We start from the raw sequence: 23,361 nt of genomic DNA on the forward strand, positions 1-23,361 counted from the left end.
ATAAATAATCCAAGTTTGTGCAGTATTGTGCAGTATTTCTTGGCAAAACATCCCAAAGTTCTGCATACTGCACTGGGTTTATAATTTAGGAGGATGAATTTAATGTTACGACTCAACAACACTGGAAAATAAATGACCACTGAGCCATTAATAAGGTAGTCAATGGGGCGCCTGGGTGGCTCAGTCGGTTGAGTGTCCGACTTCAGCTCATGTCACGATCTCACGGTCTGTGAGTTCAAGCCCCGCGTCGGGCTCTGGGCTGATGGCCCAGAGCATGGAGCCTGCTTCCGATTCTGTGTCTCCCTCTCTCTCTGCTCCTCCCCCCCCGTTCATGCTCTGTCTCTCTCTGTCTCAAAAATAAATAAACGTTAAAAAAAAAATTTTTTTTTTAAAAAAAGAAAAAGGTAGTCAATGGGTATATAACAGTCACATATACTACAGAGGAGGAGGAAAAAAATCTCTTCTGCAAATGAGGCTACTTGGTAGCTTTTGATGATAAATCTGTTTTTGGTTTAGGAAATAATATCATTTATCCCCTGAACAAGCAGGCAGTATGGTTTCAAATAGCATTCTAATCAAAGATTCCCCAAACTACAACTGTAGCCCTAACCTCTGAGCCCCTCCAGTCCTTATTTTCAGCTCTCTGAAAAACATATCTTAGAATTATTTATGTTCTTATATTTCATGGCTTTTCAAGCACCCAGTCCTGCCAGTTCCCATCTTAATTTTTCAGAAAACAAAGCTCAGAATTTTACCAAGCAACAGTCTTTTGGTGGGGGTGGGGGGTGGGAGGGGGTGGGGTCCTTCAAGATTCTTCTGTATCTTCAAAACCACCAGCCCACCATTTTCCATTTCCTCATGACCAGAATATTGTGATAGCTCCTGGCTGGCTGGTCTCCTAGCCAAAGGCTGTCCGCACACCAATATACCCCATAAAAGCAGCTCAGAGCATCCTCAGGATCTAAGTTTTTCTTGTATGTTACTCAATCTGCTGAAGAATGCAGGGTTGATACTGAGATCTTCTCTCCAAAAACCTAAACTCATCAGTCTGGCCTTTGAAATATTCTCCCAATTCAAATCTTCTGAACTCCCTGCATAATCCTTCCTCCAGGTCCTTCTCACATTGTGTTTTGTGAATGCCACTTCTACAGATATATCTGACATGGTGGCCGCACCAAGCTGGTTAGTGTCTAGTAATAATGTGGGGTAACATGCTTAGCACAGTGAGGGTCACGTACTATGGGTTCAGTGAGGGTCAGCTATTGTCAGGTTTGGGTTTTTTTCCCACAACCTAACACAAGCTTCTTACGAAAGAATCTTCAAGGCTTATCTCCTATGAAAAGAAGAGAATGGAATCTCTGTAACATGCTGCAGGAAGGCAAGATATGGCTGTTCCTAGCCTGTGACCAGTTCAGATTTCATCATGATTATTATTCCTGAATAAAAATATGATGCAAGGCTTACCTCTCCATCGATATTCTGCAGGCCATACTGCTCACAGATGGAGACCAGCTTCTTTCGGTTCAGGTGACCATCACGGGTGATCCCCAGATCTTCACAAACCTCCTGCAGTTTCTCTTCTATCCAGTCTTGGGGAGCAGAAGACCCACTTTGTGAGGCATTCAAGTCATCTGGGTTCCAAAATCTTAACTGGCCTGAAATAAAAACATATATTGTGCTGTTCCCAAAGGAATTGCAAAGAGAGAGAGCCTGTTCTCAAAGAAAACTGTGCTTTTTGAAAGTAAATATTACAGAAAGAGACTATAAATGCTGATTCCATCTTGATTTGAATCTGTAGTCCAAATGAAATGGAACCACTGGTTCTTAGGCTGCAACAAGAGCAAACAGCCACATTTTTCTATACCACATGAGAAATATCTCCTGTGCAAGCATACCAAGGTTCTAGTCTGTTTTATTCCAACTGAAAACATGCACAGGCTTAAGGCTTGGATGTAACTGGAAGAGAAGGCTAGTTGAGAACCATTCCAAAGAGATTTATCAGCCCTGCCTCAACTATAGCTACCAGACTTTATCTAATCACCACTTTCTTTCTGGTCTAAGCACTAGAACTGCTTTTACTAAGAAGGAAATGATTTCATAATAAATATCATAAAATAATAAAAGTCTCAGGATTAGCCTGTTTACACATTTAAATATTCTGACCTACAAACAAACCAACTTGAAAGAATAAATGGTTGTAAATTACAAGTTGCTAGTTACCTATACATTAAGGATAAATTTTATTTGAAAACGTAAGGATCAAACTCATTTAAAAATCAAAATTTACTTATCCTCTATTATAAATTCTAATTAAACTTTCCACTTACATACGAGAGTTTTAGAGTCATTACTTAATCATGAGATAATTACTAGGACAGTTTTGTGTGCCTGGAAGAACCTTAGAGGGTTGAGAAGAACATTTAGTGCTACCGTTACTATTTATTGAACAAATTAAGTTCATTACTGCTGTGTCTTTCCAGGTTAGAGACATAGAGAACACACAGTAATTACACTTAAGTAGAGTACAGCCAGGGTAGGCTATGAGGTGGGCTCAAATTCTGTCAGCTGAACCACAGTGCCATCTGCTGGCCCCAGCAGTTCAACACTAAATAGGTTAATTTGAAAGTTTGCCTAAGAGAGTAATTAACCCATAAGTGAAATTCTACATCTTAGTTGCCATACCTTGTGTGAGGTTAAAATGCTGGGATTTTAAAACTATGAATTTTCCATTGGGAATGGATTTTTTTGTTGTTGCTGTTGTTCTTAACGTTACTTCTTAGCGGGCCTCCAGCATGCAAGGCTGTTTGTTGGGAAGAAGGCTAAGAGATGCAGGAAATGGGGACGTGCAAAGTGCCCTGGGAATGGCAGCCCTTCCTTTCCAGGCAGGCTCCAACACACACACAGTTCCTACCTTCCGCTTCATACTCTTCACTGCGCTGTGTCTTCCAGTGCTATGAGAAGGCAAGAAGAAAAGATTAGTGTGCTTTAGTAAATATTCAGTTTTTCCAGGGAAAACTCTGCGATCATCACCCAAGTAAGTCACATGATTCAGAACCTTTCGGTGGGCCATCCTTAGTCAACCAGCAAATCGAGAAGAGACACCTAAGAAACACCACTTAGCCACCCGCACTATCTCACTAGGGATTTGCCTTTCACATTTGCAAATTCACTTATTCAACAGCTAAACCTGTGACAGCCGATAAAACCAAGCCAAAGCAAATATTCAGAATCCATCAACCAACAAAAATTCATACCATGCATTTATGAATCTGTTCTTCAATGTTTATTGGGTGCTAAGTGTTATGATACAACTTCAGGATACAACTATGAACAGAACAGACACATTTCTTGCCTCAAGAAGTTTAAATGCTAATGAAGACATGCAGACAAGAAAACAAAGTATAATATTGTAGTATATTAAGTGTGATGGAGGGGCACCTGGGTGGCTCAGTCGGTTCAGCATCCGACTTCAGCTCAGGTCACGATCTCATGTCTCCTGGGTTCAAGCCCTGTGTCAGGCTCTGTGCTGACAGCTTGGAGCCTGAAGCCTGCTTCGGATTCTGTGTCTCTTTCTCTCTCTCTGCCCTTCCCCCACTTGGCATTCTGTCTGTCTCTCTCTCAAAAAATAAATAAGCATTTAAAAATTAATAAAAAAAATTAAAAAGCCTATAAAAAGTGTTATGATGTAGAAGTTCAAATACTATGAGGGTATCTAAATAGGATCCTTCAGACTTAGGAGATCTGGGTAGACTTCCTGAAAGAAGCAACATCTAAACTGAGACCTGAAGGGTGAGCAGGAGACAGCCATGTGAAAAGAAAGGAGCAGCTGCTATTTGCTGAAGCACAGAGGTAAGAATGAGCCTAGCATGTCTGTGACACAGTGAGGGAGGAGACAGAGATGCAACCCCAAACAGGTGGGCTAGAAAGCTCAAGTTAAAGAAAATACATGTTACCAGTAAATTGCATTAGAAGCAGTGAAATTTACCTGAACTGGACCATTTTGCCCCTATTGTGCTATGTTACTACTGGTCTTTTTCAAGTCACATCATACATTTTATAGTGTGTGTACTGCATGAAAGCACCCAGCCAGGACACAATCAGAACCAAACTCTGGACATTTGTCCACAAGCCAAGCGCAGCACAGGTCTGCTTCTGGTCAGTGGCAACAAGTAGGTCGCGGTGGCCCTTGGCCAGCCTGCGAGGTGCCTAATCACTCCTGTTGGGAGGTTTTACAACCATGGCAGGAAACCCTGTTGAGAAAAGGTGTATCCCCCTTTCAAAACCTGGCTGCTGTCTCAGCAGAGATCCAACTTGATGAATGAAACTGCTTTCGATAACAAATACCCAGCCCTTTCTCTGTGATGGTTGAACTGTACAAGATGATCTGATTTCCTGGAATCCTCAATAAACTCAACAGGAAAATAAGCCTGATTAACTCCAGTCTCCAAGAGCTGGCATCCCTACGGCAAAGAGTGTACCACCCTAAATTCTTAGATTGAACGTTGACTTTCAGTATCCCATTCAAGTTGATATGAGTGGAGGTCCTCTTTCAGGCAACCCAAGCATGTCTTTTTCCACCCCATACTCACTCATGCTGGTCCTCTCCAATTAATTAAAGGACCATTGTTGTATACCAGAATTTCACAGTTCCATATTTTACTTGGAAAGACACTGAAGAGAGCATCAGAGAGTTTCCCCAGTTTTGTCACACTAAACTAAAACTCCAGACTGACAATGCTGAGGTTGATCGTTCGTGCCATGCAGAAGACCTCAAAAAGCCATAACTCACAATGTACAAGTTCACTACAACTCATTCAGATTACAACTGAAAGTCACTAATATACATGGTAGTTATGGAAACAGAATTAGGGGACAGTGTGATTTTTGCTTGTTCATTTGTGATTACAATTTTAGCAGCCCACAGTTCCTCCTAAAGATGTATTTCAAACCTAGTGGATATATGAGGCATGGTGGGGGTAAGGAAGGAGCGGTGGGGTAAACAGCCCTCTGTAAATTTTCTTACATTATTATTTCTGGGTGGAGCTCTACTGTTTTCATATAAAATGATTTAAATCAATAAAGCTCCACTAATAAAAGTGTCCTGTCTGTCCCAGCATATTTATTTTCTTACCCACAGAGCAAAGACTTAAATTCTTATACTAATACTACTTTTGCATCTCCAAATTGTGAAAATTCATTCATTATTCAGCATATAATTTGGAAGCACCCTAAAATGGAATCCCTTAAATCTGCTTAAAACAAACAAAATAGGTTTCTATGATCTAAGAACCACTGGTCAAAATAAAACTAAATCACAAGGAGGAAAGGATTTTTAATAGCACAGATGGACAGAACAAAAACAGGAAGAGTATCAATGGGCCCCACCAATAAAGGAAGCCCCAACTGGGACACACAGATGGAAAAATGCAAAAATTCACTAGAGAATTTGAATGGCAGATTTGAACTGGCAGGAAGAAAGAATCAGCAAATTTGAAGACTAGTCAGTTCACATTATCTAGTCTGAGGATCTAAAAGAGAAACACACCTTCAAAACCCCCTTGGTAACAATTCCTAAAGTCATGAGGTATGTATAGTTACTTAAAAGATTATTGCTTACATTTTCTCACTTCTCCATTCATTTTATTTATTTATTTATTTTTAATGTTTGTTTATTTCTGAGAGAGACAGAGCATGAGCAGGGGAGGGGCAGAGAGAGAGGAAGACAGAATGTGAAGCAGGCTCCAAGCTCTGAGCTGTCAGCACAGAGCCCAACATGGGGTTCAAACTCACAGACCGTGAGATCATGACCTGAGCTGAAGTCAGACACTCAACCAACTGAGCCACCCAGGCACCCCTCCATTCATTTAAAAATAGTGAGCAATTAGTTCAGAGAAGCAAGAGGATTTAACATACTGTTTCAAATATTTCGTGAGTCTATGGGACTGGATGATTATATCGGATTCACTTATTTATTTTGAGAGAGCGAGTGAGAGAGCGAGGGACAGGGAGAGAGGGAAAGAGAAAATACCAAGCAGGTTTCACATTCAGCACAGAGCCCAATGCAGGGCTCCATCTCAAGACCATGAGATCATGACCTGAGCAGAAATCAAGTCAGACACTTAACTGAGTGAGTCACTCAGGTGCCCCCATACCTGATTCAGTTCTCAGGACAGTACTTCCCCAACTGTTCTCCTTCCCTGGTTCTTTCCCCAAACTAATAAGAGTAAGGGGGTTACATCACAGACAAAGAAGCCATACTGCCCCTTAACTACTGAATTTGGCCTGGACAAATTTATTAATTGCTTTTTGCCTCAGTTTCTCCATCTATAAAATGGGAATAAAGTAGTACATATTTCACAGAGTTGGGTAAAATGCTTAAAATTGTGCTTGGCAAACAATAAGCACTGTAAAATCTTATTTTTATTGGACATGTGTTTATGTAGTACATGTTAAATTTATTTTTGAAGATTTTATTTTCATTACCATGTTTAAACTTAAGGCATTAATTTAGGTGGCCTGGGGGGAATTATCAGTTATTCATATAAATTTGTAAGAAAATGCCAAGTCCAGTAGATAGATATCCAAAGAATACAAAGAGACAATTCACATAAAAGGCAACACAAATAAATATGGGGAAAGACTCATTTCAACAGCAAAGAAGTATAAATTAAAACCAGGGAATCCCTTTGTTCCCATTAAATTAGCAGTACTTAAGTCCTATTACCATCAAGGTTATGAATTAAAATAGGCCTGTTTATATGTTCCTGGTAGTAGTGGGAATGGATATTACCCTTTTGGTAAAGAAAATTGCTTCATGTTCCAAAAGCCATGAAAATGTTCGTATTCTTTGACCCAATAATTTCATATGATTTCCACTGACAATAAAATCAAAGGAAAAAAGTTTATGCACGGATAGGTACATTTAGAACTTTTTACAAAAAGTCCTGAAAGTGTAATTCTAGGGGTATCTGGGTGGCTCAGTCAGTTAAGCATCTGACTTTGGCTCAGGTTATGATCTCACGGTTCGTGGGTTCAAGCTCCACATCAGGCTCTGTGCTGACAGTTCAGAGCCTGGAGCCTGCTTCCGATTCTGTGTCTCCCTCTCTTTCTGTCCCTCCCCTGCTTGTGCTCTGCCTCTCTCTCTCACAAGAATAAATAAAACCATTAAAAAAAGTTTAAGTACAATTCTAAAACCATGTAAGACATGGAAAAACACGTGAAATGTTAAATGAAAGACCATGACAAAAATGCCATCTACGCTATGACTACCACGGGCAAAAATATTTATACAATTAGACAAAGAATGGAAGGAAATAGAGATAAGAAAAATAGACGCATTTAGTTGAGGGACTATGGGAAACAGTTATATTTCCTTTGCTATTATAAATGTTTGTGCACGGGGCGCCTGGGTGGCGCAGTCGGTTAAGCCTCCGACTTCAGCCAGGTCACGATCTCGCGGTCCGTGAGTTCGAGCCCCGCGTCGGGCTCTGGGCTGATGGCTCAGAGCCTGGAGCCTGTTTCCGATTCTGTGTCTCCCTCTCTCTCTGCCCCTCCCCCTTTCATGCTCTGTCTCTCTCTGTCCCAAAAATAAATAAAAAACATTGAAAAATAAATAAATAAATAAATAAATAAATAAATAAATAAATGTTTGTGCAATATAAACAGGTGCAACTTCACTATTTCTTTTTAACCCCCTGCCCTCTAATTCTCACTAAATGAATTTCCTGTGACCTGGGGGTGGGGAGAAAGGGAAAGTTCTTTCACAGAACCCACCTGCTCTGTGACCTGAGACAGAAGAGGCCTGGAGTGGTGGGAGTGGGGGGGTAGCAGGTGCTGTTCAGGAGGGTGAAAGCTGCTGATGCCAGTGCCTCCTGAGCTTCTCAGAGTGTGGACAGATCAGGGACACCAGTCTGAGACCCGAATTGGGGACTGAGACCATGACCATCCTTCAGGCAGCTTAACCCAATGGCACCAGGCACAGCACAGCCTTCTAAAACCCCAGGCAGCACTGGCAGCTTAAATGATTTCACACAAACTCTGTGGGCAAGTGGTGGCAGGTAAGGGACAACTTGTTAAAAAATCTCTAGGGGAGGTGTGCCTGGGTGGCTCAGTCAGTTGGGCGTCCAACATCGGCTCAGGTCATAATCTAACAGCTTGCGAGTTCGAGCCCTGTATCAGGCTCTGTGCTGACAGCTCAGAGCCTGGAGCCTGCTTCAGATTCTGTGTCTCCCTCTCTCTCTGCTCCTCCCCTGCTCACTCTCTGTGTCTCTCTCTCTCTTAAAAATAAATAAACATTAAAAACAAAAAACATTTTTTTTTTTTAACTCTCTAGGGGTAACAATTTCCCAAGCATTTCTCCCATGGCCCTGTATAAGAAACAGAGATCCAGCTAGGAACAGCCCTGCCTAGAACCAAATGTATATTAAATGGCTACATTTCCATTCCAAGACCACTTCAGTTGGAGATGGAGTTAGCCACCCAGAAACATGTGCTGTGCTTCTCCCCAGTCTCTGCCAAGGGTCTGTTCCTTTAACAAGGGGGAGGTAAGCACACGGAAGCCGAATGTTTGTTGTTAAATTGCAATTTCGTGGGGCGCCTGGGTGGCTCATTTGGTTAGGCAGCCGACTTCGGCTCAGGTCATGATCTCGCGGTCCGTGAGTTCGAGCCCCGCGTCGGGCTCTGTGCTGACAGCTCAGCGCCTGGAGCCTGTTTCGGATTCTGTGTCTCCCTCTCTCTGACCCTCCCCCGTTCATGCTCTGTCTCTCTCTGTCCCAAAAATAAATAAACGTTAAAAAAAATCATTAAAAAAAAATTGCAATTTCGAGGGGAGGGGGGGAGATTCAGTTCATTCATAGCTCATGTTCATTCTCACGCCTGGAGCCAGTAGTTCCAATTAAAAAGCAGGGGGAGCAGGAAGGGATGGCAGGTTAGAAGGTTGGAGGGATTAGGTCATTTGCCTACTGGAACACCATCAATAAAGGGAGGCATCATTCTGGAACAAGGTCTTTTAATTGCTGCCAGTTTACCCAGCACAGTGAAAGCCCAGCAGGTGGTCTTTAGACACAGATCAGCCATGAGCACTGGAAGGGAGATAATCTTAAAATCTTTGAAAAAGTGGGCGAAGAAGGGAGGGACAATTGCTGGCATGTGTTCTCAATACTAATTCATGAAAAAGGACTTTGAATTTCTTCCCCTGAAATCTTAGGTCATCTATCACTGGTGCAATGGATGTTAATAAGCGTTTTACGGTCATTCTGTTTGATTCTGGAGGCAAAACGGTAGAGGGCATGAGCACAAGGGTTGAACAGAGAGACTGGGTTCGATCTGGCTCTGTCGCTCAGTGTGACCCCTCGGTTCCTTACTTCATGCCCAAAGTGGGGATGAGCTGCCCAGTGCAGACGTGAAAGCGTATGCCTGGCACTTAGGAAGTGGTAGCTGTCATTATGATTTCAGCCAGAACAAATATGTGGTTAAGGATTTGGGCTCCAGGGGTGCCTGGGTTGAGTGTCTGACTTCGGCTCAGGTCATGAGCCGGTTCTCTGGGTTCGAGCCCCGCATTGGGCTCTGTGGTGACAGCTCAGAGCCTGGAGCCTGCTTCAGATTCTGTGTCTCCCTCTCTCTGCCCCTCCCCTGCCCGCTCTCTCTCTTCCTCAAAAATAAACATTAAAAAAAAAAAAAGATTTGGGCTCCAGAGCTGGACCCCCAGGGTTCAGTTTCACCTCCACCACCTACCTGCTGTCCAACCTTGGGCACATTACTTAATAGCCAGTGTGCCTCAGTTACCTCTTGGGTAAGTGAATAACAGTACCTGCCTACAAAGGTGTGCTAATATTTGGAATGCATTTCAAACGGTGCCTGCTATAACTCGAGAGCTAAGTATCTGTGAAGTAAATAGATATTACCATTACTATTCCTACTATTTGGGTGTCCAAAACTAGGACAAGGGCAGAGAAAAGAAACAACAGATAGACCAGTGTCAGCTTGAAGAACAAACCCAGAAGAGGCTCTGTAGAAACTACAGCTTTGAACACGTAATTGTGACGAAGCAATCAACTTTTGATTCAGCTTAGGAGCAGGGCCTCCCTAGTCGCCCTCCCCCTGGTCGAGAGTGTCCCCTGGTTGGTCACAGCTGGCAGGGGCTGCCTGTGCTTCCATATGACCATGCCAAGTGTGCTGGCCAACGACCCCATTGAGAGCAGCAGGAGGGGAGAGGGTCAGAGGTTGCCTGGCCCCAAAATGGCTGCTACAGAAGGCAGCCCCCCAGCCCCCTCAGGCGGACAAAGGAAGCCCGCTCTGTAGGCTGTGCATCTCAACGTCACTCTGGCCATTGTGGTCAACTCTCTGGTTGTCCGGTAGCCGGACGAGGGTGCCCCATATGCGTGGGCTACACCAGTGATGCCGCTTTCAGGACTGCTTTCTCTGGAGGGCCACCTGCTTTGCTGGACCGCAGAGCAGATGGCCCGAGCCTCTTGGATCCTGGGCTCCCAGCCCCAAGGCCGGGCCGGCATCTGCAGCCTGCGGGCCTGGCGAGGCCCCTGCCCACAATAGCCCCGTCCCAGCCCCCACCAGCCATCTGCTCCAGCGCAGACCTTGTGCCCTGCAGAATGTATGGCTAATTAAAACGATTATGGGGGCACATACGGGGCTATTCTTTCCCAGCAGAGGTTGCTGAACCAATCTCAGCAGCCTTAAGCAGATGTTTTTTTTTTTCTTTTCCTTTTTTTTTTTTTTTTTTTTTGAAAGGGGAAAGCCTTGCAAGCCCATAAAGAAGAGGAAGGAAATTTGCTGGAATAACAAAGCTCCCCAAACAAATAGAGCTATAGTGTCCATTTCACAAGAGTGGCACAATTAGCTAAGCACAGGAAGTCTCTGGAAAAACACAAACAGAACTCAGTTTAGAAGGGTGTTTATGACCAAAACGTGAGGACTTTGAAAAACACACCATCTATGGCATATTTAACTAACAGTTCTAAATATGTATAAAGCCCTTGCTTGCTCTGGGCTGGGTACTAGAAGCCAAGCAAGCCGAGGAGGGCCCCTGTTTCTGTAGGGACTTGGGTTCGTTTCTGTCATCCTGCCTTTCCAGGCAAAATGGGCAATGGAGACCGCCTGCCAGCCCAACTCTCAGTCTCTCTGCTCTGAACCCATGGACCTTCCTTTATCTTTAAAAGCAACTAAAAGCTGGGGTGCCTGGGTGGCTCAGTCGGTTGAGTGTCTGACTTCAGCTCAGGTCATGATAGCACAGCTCGTGAGTTTGAGCCCCACATCAGGCTTTGTGCAGACAGCCCAGAGCCCAGAGCCTGCTTCAGATTCTGTGTCTCCCTCTCTGTCCCTCCCCTGCTCATGCTGTTCCTCTCTCTCAAAAATAAACATTAAAAAAATTTTTAAAGCAATTAAAACCTACAGGTCAATACCGGGGACAACACGAATTAATGTAGGATTTTTCACTGCACACATGTTTTTATGGGTCCTGCCACGCTGCAAATTTAAGAGTTTGAGCCTTAAGCCTCTTCTCCTACTGAGATGGGGGGTGTTCTTGGCTCATTGGATTTGAAAGTCCCTAAAGGGATTTATTTTTATTTTTTTTAAATCCCTCATTTTTTTTAATGTTTGTTTATTTTTGAAACAGAGAGAGAGAGTGTGAGTAGGGGAGGGGCAGAGAGAGAGACACAGAATCTGAAACAGGCTCCAGGCTCCAAGCTGTCAGCACAGAACCCGATGTGGGGCTCGAACCCACGAACCGCGAGATCATGACCTGAGCTGAAGTCAGACGCTTCACCGACTGAGCCACCCAGGTGCCCCTAAAGGGATTTTTTTAATACATCTGCTCATGGTATCTCCTTCATCAGAGTTGCTCTTGGTGGATAATGAACAGTGTTTTCCATTCGGAAGATACACTTAATGGTACAGATGGAAAATGTTATCATTAAAATTAACTTTGTTCATTTTTAATTTGTTGTCTGTTTTTCTTTCTTGTTAGTAAATAAATACTAGAAATTGTTGACCTGGAAAGTGATGGGGGCGGGGGCTGGATGCCAAGGCAATTCCCTCTGGGATCAAGTCAGGAAGACGTACCAGAACAGCAAAGCCTGCAAGCCTGAGAGCTACAGTCTGTGTTAAAAGAGAGAGATCTTACCAGCTTTGAAGGGACTTCTTTCCATCACTTTCAAGTGATCTACAATTGCATCCTGAATGAGTGTTTCACCTCTGGGAATAGCGAAAGGATCTAACAGACTTAAGAAAACTCAAGGGAAACACTGGAAATTCCATTAATACAAAAAACTATCCTGATGATGTCCTATCGTTTGATGGAAATAAATGGCTTCAGCAATGAAAGTGCTTACTTTGTCAAAGATTAGAACAAAACATCTAACAGGAGGAATGGGAACACAGGTACATTTCGACGACAAAAGCTCTTAGCAGAACTTCTCAGTCATTAAGAAGTTTGCTCCAGAATTCAATATTTGCGCCACACAATATAAATGAATCATTCATGAAGGTTGACTGTGAAGATATGCATAGATGAAAATGAACATAAAGGGACTAGAAGTCAGTTTCCCACTTCTTGAAGAAGTCTGATTTTATGTGGGGTAGTAAAAATCAGTTTGGGGGGTTGTTCTTAGTTCTTAAACTACTGCCACCACTCCTGTCCCACCCACCCCCACCACCCCCGCCCCCTGCAGTCCAAACACAAAGACGCGATTTGCTGAGCAAGCCCCATTGTTGAGCAAATGAAGCAAGTGGCTTCAACTTTTCTCTCAGGTCCTCACTCAAACCTCACGGTTTTGGCTTACACTACTATTGTCTGTAGTTGAAAAAATAATGGTTTAAAGCCTCCTACTCTTGATAATAATCTTCTTAGACCCGATTTATTCCCTGTGGAGGAAAACAGTTAACAAGGTGTCCCCTGTTTTCAACGAGGGCAGAAAGCAAAGTAGTCCTGCCCTAATTACATTCATGGAACAACCTTTCCTACAGTAATACAGAATAGAACTGGGCATTAGTTTTGCTCCCCCCCCCACCCCTGCCTTCCACCTATCCTTAGAAGAAACCACAAAATTCAAGGTCAGTTCAGTAGCCATTGTGGGTATGCATATAAGAGAAGGGGAAAAAAATGTACTCTCTGGAAACTAAAACCTCACTTCTGTTTCTTAACCAAAAATAACCACCCAAACGTTCTCATTAATCACACCTTACGCTGGAATCGAGAATGTGCCCTTTCTTAGTCTGGATTAATTCAGAATAGAACGTCCAACTGAATTGCCTTGAGTGAAAATGATCCCATAAAAAAGAAAAAAAATCACCACTTTCCTTTCAATACCACCTGAGATGAGAGGTCAGACTCCCAAGGGAATCCATTTGCCAGATAAACACCCTAAATTGGAAGGTGAAGGCACATTTCAGCCTCGTGGTGGAACCTACCTGGCACCTGTGAAATTAGCACATTCTACGTCAGGGTTTCCAAATGAAATTCTGAAATACACGTTGTAGCAATGAGAACGTGGGGAGATTACAGTGGTCTTTCCCTACGCGATGGCTTTATGGCCTTATGAACTAGACACGGGAGGGGAAGCAAGCTTCATAGCTAGGTTAGATATTTTCTGTTTCAGCAGGAAAGAATCCAATTGCCAGAATTAAAGCTCGGGGCAAGATCAAGAGGATTAATATGTACACAATTTTTATTAGGGCTTTAACATATATGGACTGAAACAAAAGTCGAACACAATCAAAAGCACCTCATAGCAAGGCTTATTCTCCTACATTCTATTCAGAGGATGAGGCCCAGTTAGTAGATCATTCGTTACTCCACTGCCACCAAGCAGGCTCTCACCCAAGGTACCATGTCACAATGGGGTGCCACGAATGGTTATGAGAGGGGTTCCAGGTTCTTGTAACTAATGAAGACTGAAGCTTCACATGGGACTTACATTAAAAATAAATGTAATAGGGGCGCCTGGGTGGCTCAGTTGGTTAAGCGGCTGACTTCAGCTCAGGTCATGATCTCGCAGTTCATGAGTTCGAGCCCCGCGTCGGGCTCTGTGCTGACAGCTCAGAGCCTGGAGCCTGTTTCAGATTCTGTGTCTCCCTCTCTCTGACCCTCCCCCATTCATGCTCTCTCTCTGTCTCAAAAATAAATAAACGTTAAAAAAAAAATTAAAAAAAAAAAATAAATGTAATAGCTTGAAAGCAAACTCTGTAACAGTGTCACTCTTACCTGTCTGTATTTCTAGGTTTTGTTGGGTGGGACAGAAGGTTGGAGTTACAGGTAGAGAGTTACCTGAGAATTACCTATCATTTTGGTTGTACATATGGGAGAAGGCCTCCCAAAATAAGAATGCAGAAAAAAATGTAAGTCACGAACCCAGGAGTAGAGGACCAAACTGTCAATCCTTGGCAACTCCCTTATTACAGAATAATCCTAGAGGGAAGTGGGGGGAAGGAGATATTTTTTTTTAATGTTTATTTGAGAGAGTGCACAAGCAGGAAAGGGGAAGAGAGAGAGGGAGAGAGAGAATTTCAAGCAGGCCATGCGCTGTCAGCACAGAGCCCGATGTGGGGCTCGAACCCACAAACCGTGAAATCATGGCTGGAGCCGAAATCAAGAGCCAGACGCTCAACTGACTGAGCCACCCAGGCTCCCTGAGGAGGAATTATTGTTTCATCCCTTCAGATGGCTGTTTGCTCACTTATCCCTACAAGATGAGTTCCTAGAAGGAAGCAAGACTTTTGCAGGTATCTGTGACCCCATTCCATTCCACTGCCCACCCCTCTCCAAGAGCTCAGGTAAATAAAACTGATTGATCCTGGAGCAAAGATTAGTCTCCTTGTTGGGTAGCAACAGCCAGGCTTCTTCTCCATGTAACCTTTGACAACGGGTTAAGGTCCTTTAGTCTTCATCAAAAAATTCTAAACTCACTTTAGGAAAAATCTGGCATGTCTGAGAGGAGAAACTGCATTCAAAGGCCGGCTAGGAATCTCACCTTGCCCTGAGCCAGGATCCAGGAGTCAAAGGAAATTCACAATCAAAACCAAGAAGGCCCATCTGCGGTTCAGCAGCTGACTACTCCTGATGAATTATTCCCATCAGGAGACACCCATCCCTGCTCCCTCCTTCAATGCTGCCCAATGGCACTGAGATGGAGTATGAACCACTGGTAACAAATATACCCAAGAAATAAATTCTTAACACCCAAGGGCAGGAGACAAAAGGGCCTCAGGCAGCCAAAAGAGAAAAAAAGAAGCCAACAGTAAAGAACTTCTGACAGGTTCTGAAATGCTTATAAGTTAATGAATAAACCCCACAGGTCATTAAGAATTTTCTCCTCCCCATCATTCCCATTTGGGAGCCACTCTAGAATAAGGAAGATTACCAGGCATTGGGAAGAGACCAGGGGATTTCTGGTGCGAGCACGTGCTGTCCAGAGTGTGAAGTTCTGTTGGCCAACGGAGTGGCCGTAAATTGCTAAGGCTTCTATGGAACCTGGCCAGGAAACAGGAATACTATCTTGACACAACAGTATATGCCATGAAGGCTGACATCCCGTGGAAACTATGCCACCAGACTGAGTATCTGTGAAGGCAGGGTGCAGTCTACTGCTACACAAAGCTTGGACAGGCCCTCCTTGCTGCCCACAGGAACTTCAAAAATGTCACATGTGAGACTATTGACTTTTTAAAGTGATGAATCGATTTGAAAACTGACAACTCAATTCAGCTCAGAAACACTAAAGTTTTAGGCAAAAAAGCATCTGGATGAGCATTCAGTTTGAGTCCACTTTCAGCAATTAAAAAAAGACAGGGTAAAAGGGGGTTATCCAGTGCCCTCATAGGCTTTCAGGGGCCAGATCTAACAGATTCGCAAGGTCGGGTCGGTAGGGGGTCTTCAAGGTAGACAGACATGGAGAGAAAGGACCCTTCTAGGCCTCTATTTGCTGTTCTAGTGAAAGGCACATGAGCACTAAAGCTTCTATATACAGTATCAAAAGGTCCCACCTAAGAGGTTCCGAAAGAGTAAAGAAAGCTGAATATCGGGGGTGAAATGTGTTCTCCCAACACGCCCTCTCACTAAGACACAGCTGCAAGAATTCGCCTGAACTCGGGCCTCAACGCTTATCCTTATTTATACAGGAGCCTAAAGTCTCACTTTTAAACACTAAATCTCACTGGAAGTCCATAGATAAGATAAAACAAGGATATAAGAGCTCTGCTTAAGAACTTTCTAGGTATCCCAAGATCGTAATTAGAAACTGTGTTATCAGGGGTGCCTGGGTGGCTCAGTCGGTTGGGCGTCCGACTTCCCTCAGGTCACGATCTCGCGGTCCGTGAGTTCAAGCCCCGCGTCGGGCTCTGGGCTGATGGCTCAGAGCCTGGAGCCTGCTCCCGATTCTGTGTCTCCCTCTCTCTCTGCCCCTCCCCCGTTCATGCTCTGTCTCTGTCTCAAAAATAAATAAAACGTTAAAAAAAAAAAATTAAAAAAAAAAAACAAAACTGTGTTATCAAAAAAATAAGTAATCATTTAATTTCTGAGCACCAAATCATAATGCCTTGGGTACTGAAAGCAGTTGGAGAAAGGAGAATTAGACTTAAAAGTGTTTTCCAAATAATAAAAGGACCAAATACCCCCAGAAGTGTTGAGACATATTTTAATTTTTTTTTTTTTTTTTTTTTTTTTTGGTCCATAGGAAAGTGTCTTAGATACATTCCATACCACTCAGGGTTATGAAACAGATTTTGTGTAACAAAATGCTATCCTTCCTGACAGCAAGATAAATATTATGAGCACTGCAATAACTATGCAAATTACTTACACCTCTGAAACTGCATATGCAAAATTTTTGTGCACATGAGTATATGTGTTTTATTGGGGAAAGGGCCCTATAAATTCTCACAGGGACATGAGAAAGGGTCAGAAACTGACCGAACTCAAGAAGAGAGGTAGCCTCTGCCCCTGGCTGGCCCCAGGCGCCTCTTCCTTGCTTCTCACTGCCTTTTCTGTCTTCAGCTGTCACCTCTCACCCATGCCACCCTTACACCATTTGGCAAGTTTCTCTCTCTCTCTCTTCTCTAGCTTTTCTTCCTCTTTTCTTCTCTCACATGTCTGCCACTGCTCCTTCACCTCTGGTGTGAGGACAGGTATTCCTTTAAAACTATGGTGCAAACTTCTCGGGATCAGTAGACCACCAGTCCTGTGTCTTCTAAATGTACTCTGGCTGGTTTCATTTTTGCTCAGTACCTAGGATCTGTTACCTTTGGGTTTGTGGGCATTCTGGAAGACTGAAAATGCTAGATGTCTGACTGCTGGGGTCATTACTGGAGCAAGCTTCCTGTGGATTTTAATGAGCTGAACACGGGTGTTAGCAATGAATGCCCACGTGTACGCGCACACACGTGCACACACACCTCCAGGAAACCACCATCTACGGGCTATTTAAGAAGGTTGAGACACTTTGTCTCTTTCCCAGCTTATGTTAATATCTGAAATATTTGCATCCCCAGTCTGAGCTGGGATTTGCAAGAAATATTTAGAACTTGCTCAGCATGGCGTTTTCAATCATGTTCTATAAATGGCATGCTGGTAAATGAGCCGTAAGGAATGGATAAAGAAAATGTTACTGCTTCTCCTTCATTGATAGAGTACGGCGATGAGTACAAGGGGAAGAAGGGAGATGAGGGAAGTGGGCACATCCGACTGCTGGAAGGCCAGGCGGGCCTGGGTGCCAGGAAGGAGAACCACGACAGATGCTGAGACCACAAGAACCGAGTTTGAAAGCTGCTTTATCCCGCCATGATAGATAAGGCGCGGTTTTCAAAATGTCTAAGCGCACTGCTTTTGTTTCCTACCTGCCACAGATGCTGTTTTATAGCTTGCCGGGGGGTGGGGGGGGGGGGCAGCTTTTTACATAACTAAAAATGACAGTGCCACGAGGAGAGACGTATTCCTAAGAAGTGCTCAAAGTGGCAGACCCCAGAAAATAGGAAAATAACTGAATTTTAAAATATATAAACACAAAGCTTGCACAGAAATGTCAGCTCTCCAGAAGTTGAAACAGAGGTGAAAACATTCAAACAAAAGAAAAATTAGCCGTCTATATCCAAAAGGCCAAGTAATAAGATTAGCAAGTAGCTGGTAACTGAGAAGAGCCATAAATCCCTCAGTTCTCCTGTTTCCACACCACCGTGGCAGGGGTATCCGTCCGTCACCGCACCTCTGGTCCGGATGGATGTGCCCGTCCAATTCCTTACCTCGTGGCGGTCACTGGCTGGGGTGTGTGAAGGCCGTGCTTCTTCATCTAGTGGCTCAATCTCTGCAAACTCTTCCACGGATTCTTGAAACTCAGGCAAGGACCTTCGTCCGTAACGCTTCCCACCTTTAACATATTTGGGCTGAGCTTCTAGTGAACAGTCTAGGCAGGGAGACAAGAGTTGAGGCCACATTACATGACAGTCTCAGCCCTTAGCTGACACTCACAGCTGTCAGACACAGCCTCTTATACTAGCCCCCAAAATAAACCACCACTGTTTGCCAGTTGTGCGGGGATGTGGGCGTATATGAGGCGCCAGGTCAGACGCAGAGCACAGCTTCTAATTCTGAATGACTGACAGCAGCCAGAGCGCATCTCTGCATACAACGGGAGAGATGCAATGGCAGCAGAAGCGTCTGACTTTAGAAGTACAGAATTAAGATCAGGATAAAGCAAGGAGTCATATTTGTCCTTCTGTTTATTAAGCTGGTGTCGTGCAGGGAGGGGGAAAGGGAGAGGGGGAGATCATACTGACAAAGAGACACGCTAGAGGAAGTCTTGGGAAATAATGATAAAGCGAACACCATATCAGCACTGTTAGTATTCACGCACCCCTCCTGTACCTCAGTGACTCCTTTGTTAACCATCCCACCTTCTGATCCATCAGACAAGCGGGATGACAGAACAAAGAAACTGACACAGTGGATCCTAATAAATGAATGACAGCCCATCGCTTACATGAAACCTGGCATCAAGATCGCATTATAAAATTAAAAGCTGTAGAATAAAATAGTAAAGGCAAAACTGTATACAGAAAAATGGTACATTTTGTTTTTAATCTCTTCATGAGTTTGGTGTTGTACAAAACAAAATGGAATGCGCCTCACAGGAGGGTTATTTCTTGACCTTAAAGAAGGACCTCAGCATTTTGATGTAACATGTCTCAGGTTCAATGTTTCACCATGTTCACGACCACCAATGCCGCCACCGCCATCACCACCACCGCCATCGCCGCCACCGCCATCACCATCACCGCCACCCCCACCACCGCCACCGCCCCACACTAACCTTTCTCTACAACGGATGGCTTTAAAGCAATAGAATAAATACTTCACTCAATGCACGTGTCATCTTAGATACAGAGATTTTTTAGCACCTTGCACAGAATTAGGAGCATAAAATATTCTATTAAAATACAAAAGATCAGCAAGGTGTTGATTTCAGTTCTTATCATCCGCGAAAGCACGGTGTCTCTCTGAGAACATAACGTGTATTCTATTTGAACACGACAGTCTTAACAAGATGTGTCTCAACTCACACATGGAGATTTTCGGATGAGGTTATGTACACACATCATCAAAACCAGGGTGGTCAATTAGATAAGAACTGAAAGAACAAAACCCTTCCTTTACCACCACTGAAACCACATGAGGGGTTAAGCCATTACTTCGTAGCCTCCCTGGGAAGGCCGGCGATCCTGTGTGACTAACTCTGCCCTTCCCCGCACCCCCATGCCCTTCCTCTGATATACGCTCAGATTTCACAGATGTGGTCCGAAGCATTCTGAAAATGCTCAGCACAGCTCAGAGTGAAGTATTTATGCTTGCTCTATAATTTCTAGTGATATTTATATCCAGCTTTTAAAAAGTCCCAGCCAAGTCATTGTATTTGGTGGAGCGATTCTCTTACAGGAAGAGTTTAAGCATACACAATTTAGATTGAAAATCACATGCACATTTGAAGGTACCTTTCATCAGGAGAGAGTGTGTCAGCCTGTGAGTATTCAGGAGCGGCCCAGACACCCGAGCTACTTGTTGGCAGCTGACACCCACAGATGCTAGTCAGATAAAGAGGCAATGTAGAACCATCCTTAATTTATTACACATTCTTAAGTTTTACTGGCAGACAACAAGGTACACCGTTAGTGACGATGGGGATGGGGATGGGGATGGGGGTGGGGGTGGGGTTGGAAAAGATTAAAAGAAAAACTGACAACGTCAGAAAACGGAACATGACATGTTCCCAGTGTGAGAACAGTCGTGGTCTGGGGATGGAAATGGCAAAGGAGCTCTCACTGCGCGCTGCACTTTTACGGAGGAAAAGAGTAAAGGGACGAAGCAGCCATCTTAAAAAACCTACTGTAATTGACTCCAAAACCCGCCTGTGGATGAGATGGTCTCCCAGTTATGTACCACTAAATATCCCATGCCCTGCAGGGATATGAATAAGGAAGAGAACTAGTGGATTGTGGGCCATTAGGGACCCTGGGAGATTTGGGTTTATTTTACTTATTTTTGCATTGCCAAGAGTTTTTAAAGTTTTCTATTTATATTTTATTATAATTGTGAACAAGCTTTTAGTATCTTTAGCAGAATGTAAATATATCACAAAGTCAATTTCTAGCGAAATCTAGTCAAGTATACTCTCTTCTTTGGAATAAAGAGATTAGCACAAAGGAAAAATGGAGTGTTAATGTTACCTCACACTGCATTTCCCAAACCTTCTATGTGACCAATAAAGAATTAGACTAACTGAACCAATTACAGTGACTCCTTTGACTTACACACTCACATATTCCTCTCCTTAGAGCATAAGCATCATTGTACTTACATGATAAGAAGTGAAGAAAGACAGCAAAAGTAAGGAGGTCCAGAGAGAACATTCATGGTCAACAGTCATTACTGTGTTAAACATTTGAAAACTATGATTTTCCTTATCAACTCAACCAGGCCTTTAAAAGGCCACAGCAACAGTCCACCAAATGGATTTTAAGACACTCTTACACCCCATAATTAAAGAATGTCCAACCCCATCCTTACGCCGAACAGAGACTTAGAAAACTGCAGCCCTGGGGCAAAGTTGATGCATTTTACGAACACATCCAGATGTAACTTAACACATGTCAGGGTTTCACTGTAGAACAATTTTAGTTATGCCAGATAATATGGGGCGTCTGGGTGTCTCAGTCAGTTAAGCTCCCGACTCTTGGTTTCGGCTCAGGTCATGATCTCAGGGTTCCTGAGATGGAGCCCCCCCCCCCCCCCCATCATGCTCTGCCCAGGCAGGACAGTGCCTGCTTGGGGTTCCCTCCACCCCCCTCTCTCTCTGCCCTCCCCCTCTTGCATATTCTCTCTCTCAAAATAAATAAATAAACTTAAAAACAGAAATGAAATTGCTTACATCATATAGCTTTCTTTAACATAAGTGTAAGTGACTGCTCCAATCACGTGCTCCAAGGAGGGCTAGGAAATGCCAGTGATACAAACAATATATAAAGGACTGCCAAACTTGCAGTGTTTTCTTTCTTTGAACATTTATGATTTTACCCAGATGCCAAGCTTCGGAGTCATTTTTGCTTCTTTCAGTTTTCTATTTCTCCTATTTGACAAAAATAAAAATAGGCTTTCAAGGAAAGAGGACAAGCTGAGCCTGCCTAGAGGTGCCTTGGACCCCATCCTCAGAGAATTTATTATGAAACTCACCAGTCATAGTAAAGTGGCTTTGAAGCAGTCCTACCTGACTTAGTTTAGATGACTCAGGTTTTATTCCATAAACCAAACACATAGTTATGAGTAGGGGACAACAGAGAAATCTTGATTCAATCCCCTAAACACTGCTAGAGGAATATGGAAGCAACTGACAGTCTCTACAGAGCAGATGGGGTGGGAAGGGGAATCTCAATGGGAGTTCAAAAGACAAAAGAAATACTGTTCCTTCCAGTCTTAGAAATCAAACAACAACTGGATGGTCAGATATCACATTCTTTACTCCAGATCTCATCTGTCCCAAGAAGAGACACTCCAGACCTGTGATAATGTCCACCTTCCAGAATCAGGGTGAATCACTGTACACATACATGTACGACTTGTGACCAGAAGGGCTTGCACTTATAATAAAAGGAAAATTGAAATACAGTGTCAGTGGGAAGGACCACCCAGGGGATAAGCCAGCTGGAGGCAGGGTAAACCTCTGACACTCACCCATTCTCCCCTCTCTCCACTCCCTCCCTGCCTCAACTCCAGCTGAGGAGTACAGAGCACCCTTTCCTGTGGTCTTCAGACTGACTGCAGCCTTCCTGATGTAGGTCTCCACTTGGAAGGCTCAGCTCTCCCCAGGAGCCAAAGGGCAAAACAATGAGGGCCCAAGAGGAAGCGGAAGGGGTGACAGGAAAGCCTAAACACCATGTATTCCATCAATGCTTTCTTTACAAAAACACAAGCTTGGGACCTGGGATGGAGCGCCTTCCTCGGCACTTACACCGAGAAGTTACAGGAGAGTTGCAAAGACACACTCCAATATCAGGTAGATTCTTATAGCTTCTAATTATTGAACACCTGCCGTGGGCAAAGTATCATGTTGTACCTGTTGAGGGATAAGATGGATATTTGATCGCTTTTTGATTTAAACTTCCCTGTTCCCAAAACTGACCGAGGATACTTACAGGATGAAGAAGAGAGCTCTGCCTTTTTGGTGCTGATATTCTTATTTTAAAATTGCTTGAAAACACCCTTGCTTTCTACTTCCCCTCCTGCCCCATTCTGTTAGGCTGGACAATCGTTCCCACAGACACCGGCACCTTCCAAAGTCAAAGGCCCTCAGCACAGAGTAACGCCAGTCTGAGGCCCTCCGTATTACAGTTCTGCTGAGCTCACGGATTCCTGAAACTCATTTAAAAATAAGGAGTCAAAAATGAAGCATGTGCAAATCTCAGGACAAGCACTCCCAAGAAGCTTCCCTGGGAAAGGGCAGTCAGGCAGCTCCCCACTTCCTTGCCTCCTGTGAACACCATTACATGCAGACTGCACAGAGTATGACCCCATACTTGATACTAAGTAAGAGAAAAGGGCAGAGAGAGAATTAAAGGGGAGACCAAGGCCAAGAGAAGGAGAGGGGGAGAGAAAAAGGGAGAGGTAGAGGGAGGGACAGAAGTATGTGCAGATGGGGAAAGGGAGAGGGGGTGGGACAAGATGGGCAGGGATCTAGGGGCCTATGGAGAGACAGAGAGGGGCAGCAGTAGGAACAGATGGGGGAGGGAACTGAGACGTAGAAGCAAAGTATAGTGGGGGTCCAAGGAGGAGGACAGAGGTGAGCTGGAGTGGTGGAAAGAAGACAGGGGTGA

The 23,361-nt window shown here is 43.9% G+C and overlaps 1 protein-coding gene across 12 annotated transcripts in view; it reads right to left on the reverse strand.

Moving 5' to 3' along the window:
• Window positions 1-23,361, reverse strand: part of NIN (ninein) — a 99,372-nt gene that overhangs the window by 49,213 nt on the left and 26,798 nt on the right. For 7 of the 12 annotated variants that reach the window (XM_060619801.3, XM_078448256.2, XM_060619797.3 and 4 more), the window contains 4 exons: window positions 19,990-20,079; window positions 18,244-18,404; window positions 2,912-2,951; window positions 1,465-1,655 (listed from right to left, as the gene is read on the reverse strand). In XM_060619801.3, the coding sequence (XP_060475784.3) occupies window positions 1,465-1,655; window positions 2,912-2,951; window positions 18,244-18,404; window positions 19,990-20,079 (482 nt within the window). The remainder of the gene's footprint in view (window positions 1-1,464; window positions 1,656-2,911; window positions 2,952-18,243; window positions 18,405-19,989; window positions 20,080-23,361) is intronic. The other 5 variants (XM_078448258.2, XM_078448257.2, XM_078448263.2 and 2 more) reach the window with 1 other exon arrangement.

Source organism: Panthera onca, chromosome B3, assembly GCF_046562875.1.
Source record: "Panthera onca isolate mPanOnc1 chromosome B3, mPanOnc1 haplotype 2, whole genome shotgun sequence".
NCBI lineage: Eukaryota > Metazoa > Chordata > Mammalia > Carnivora > Felidae > Panthera > Panthera onca.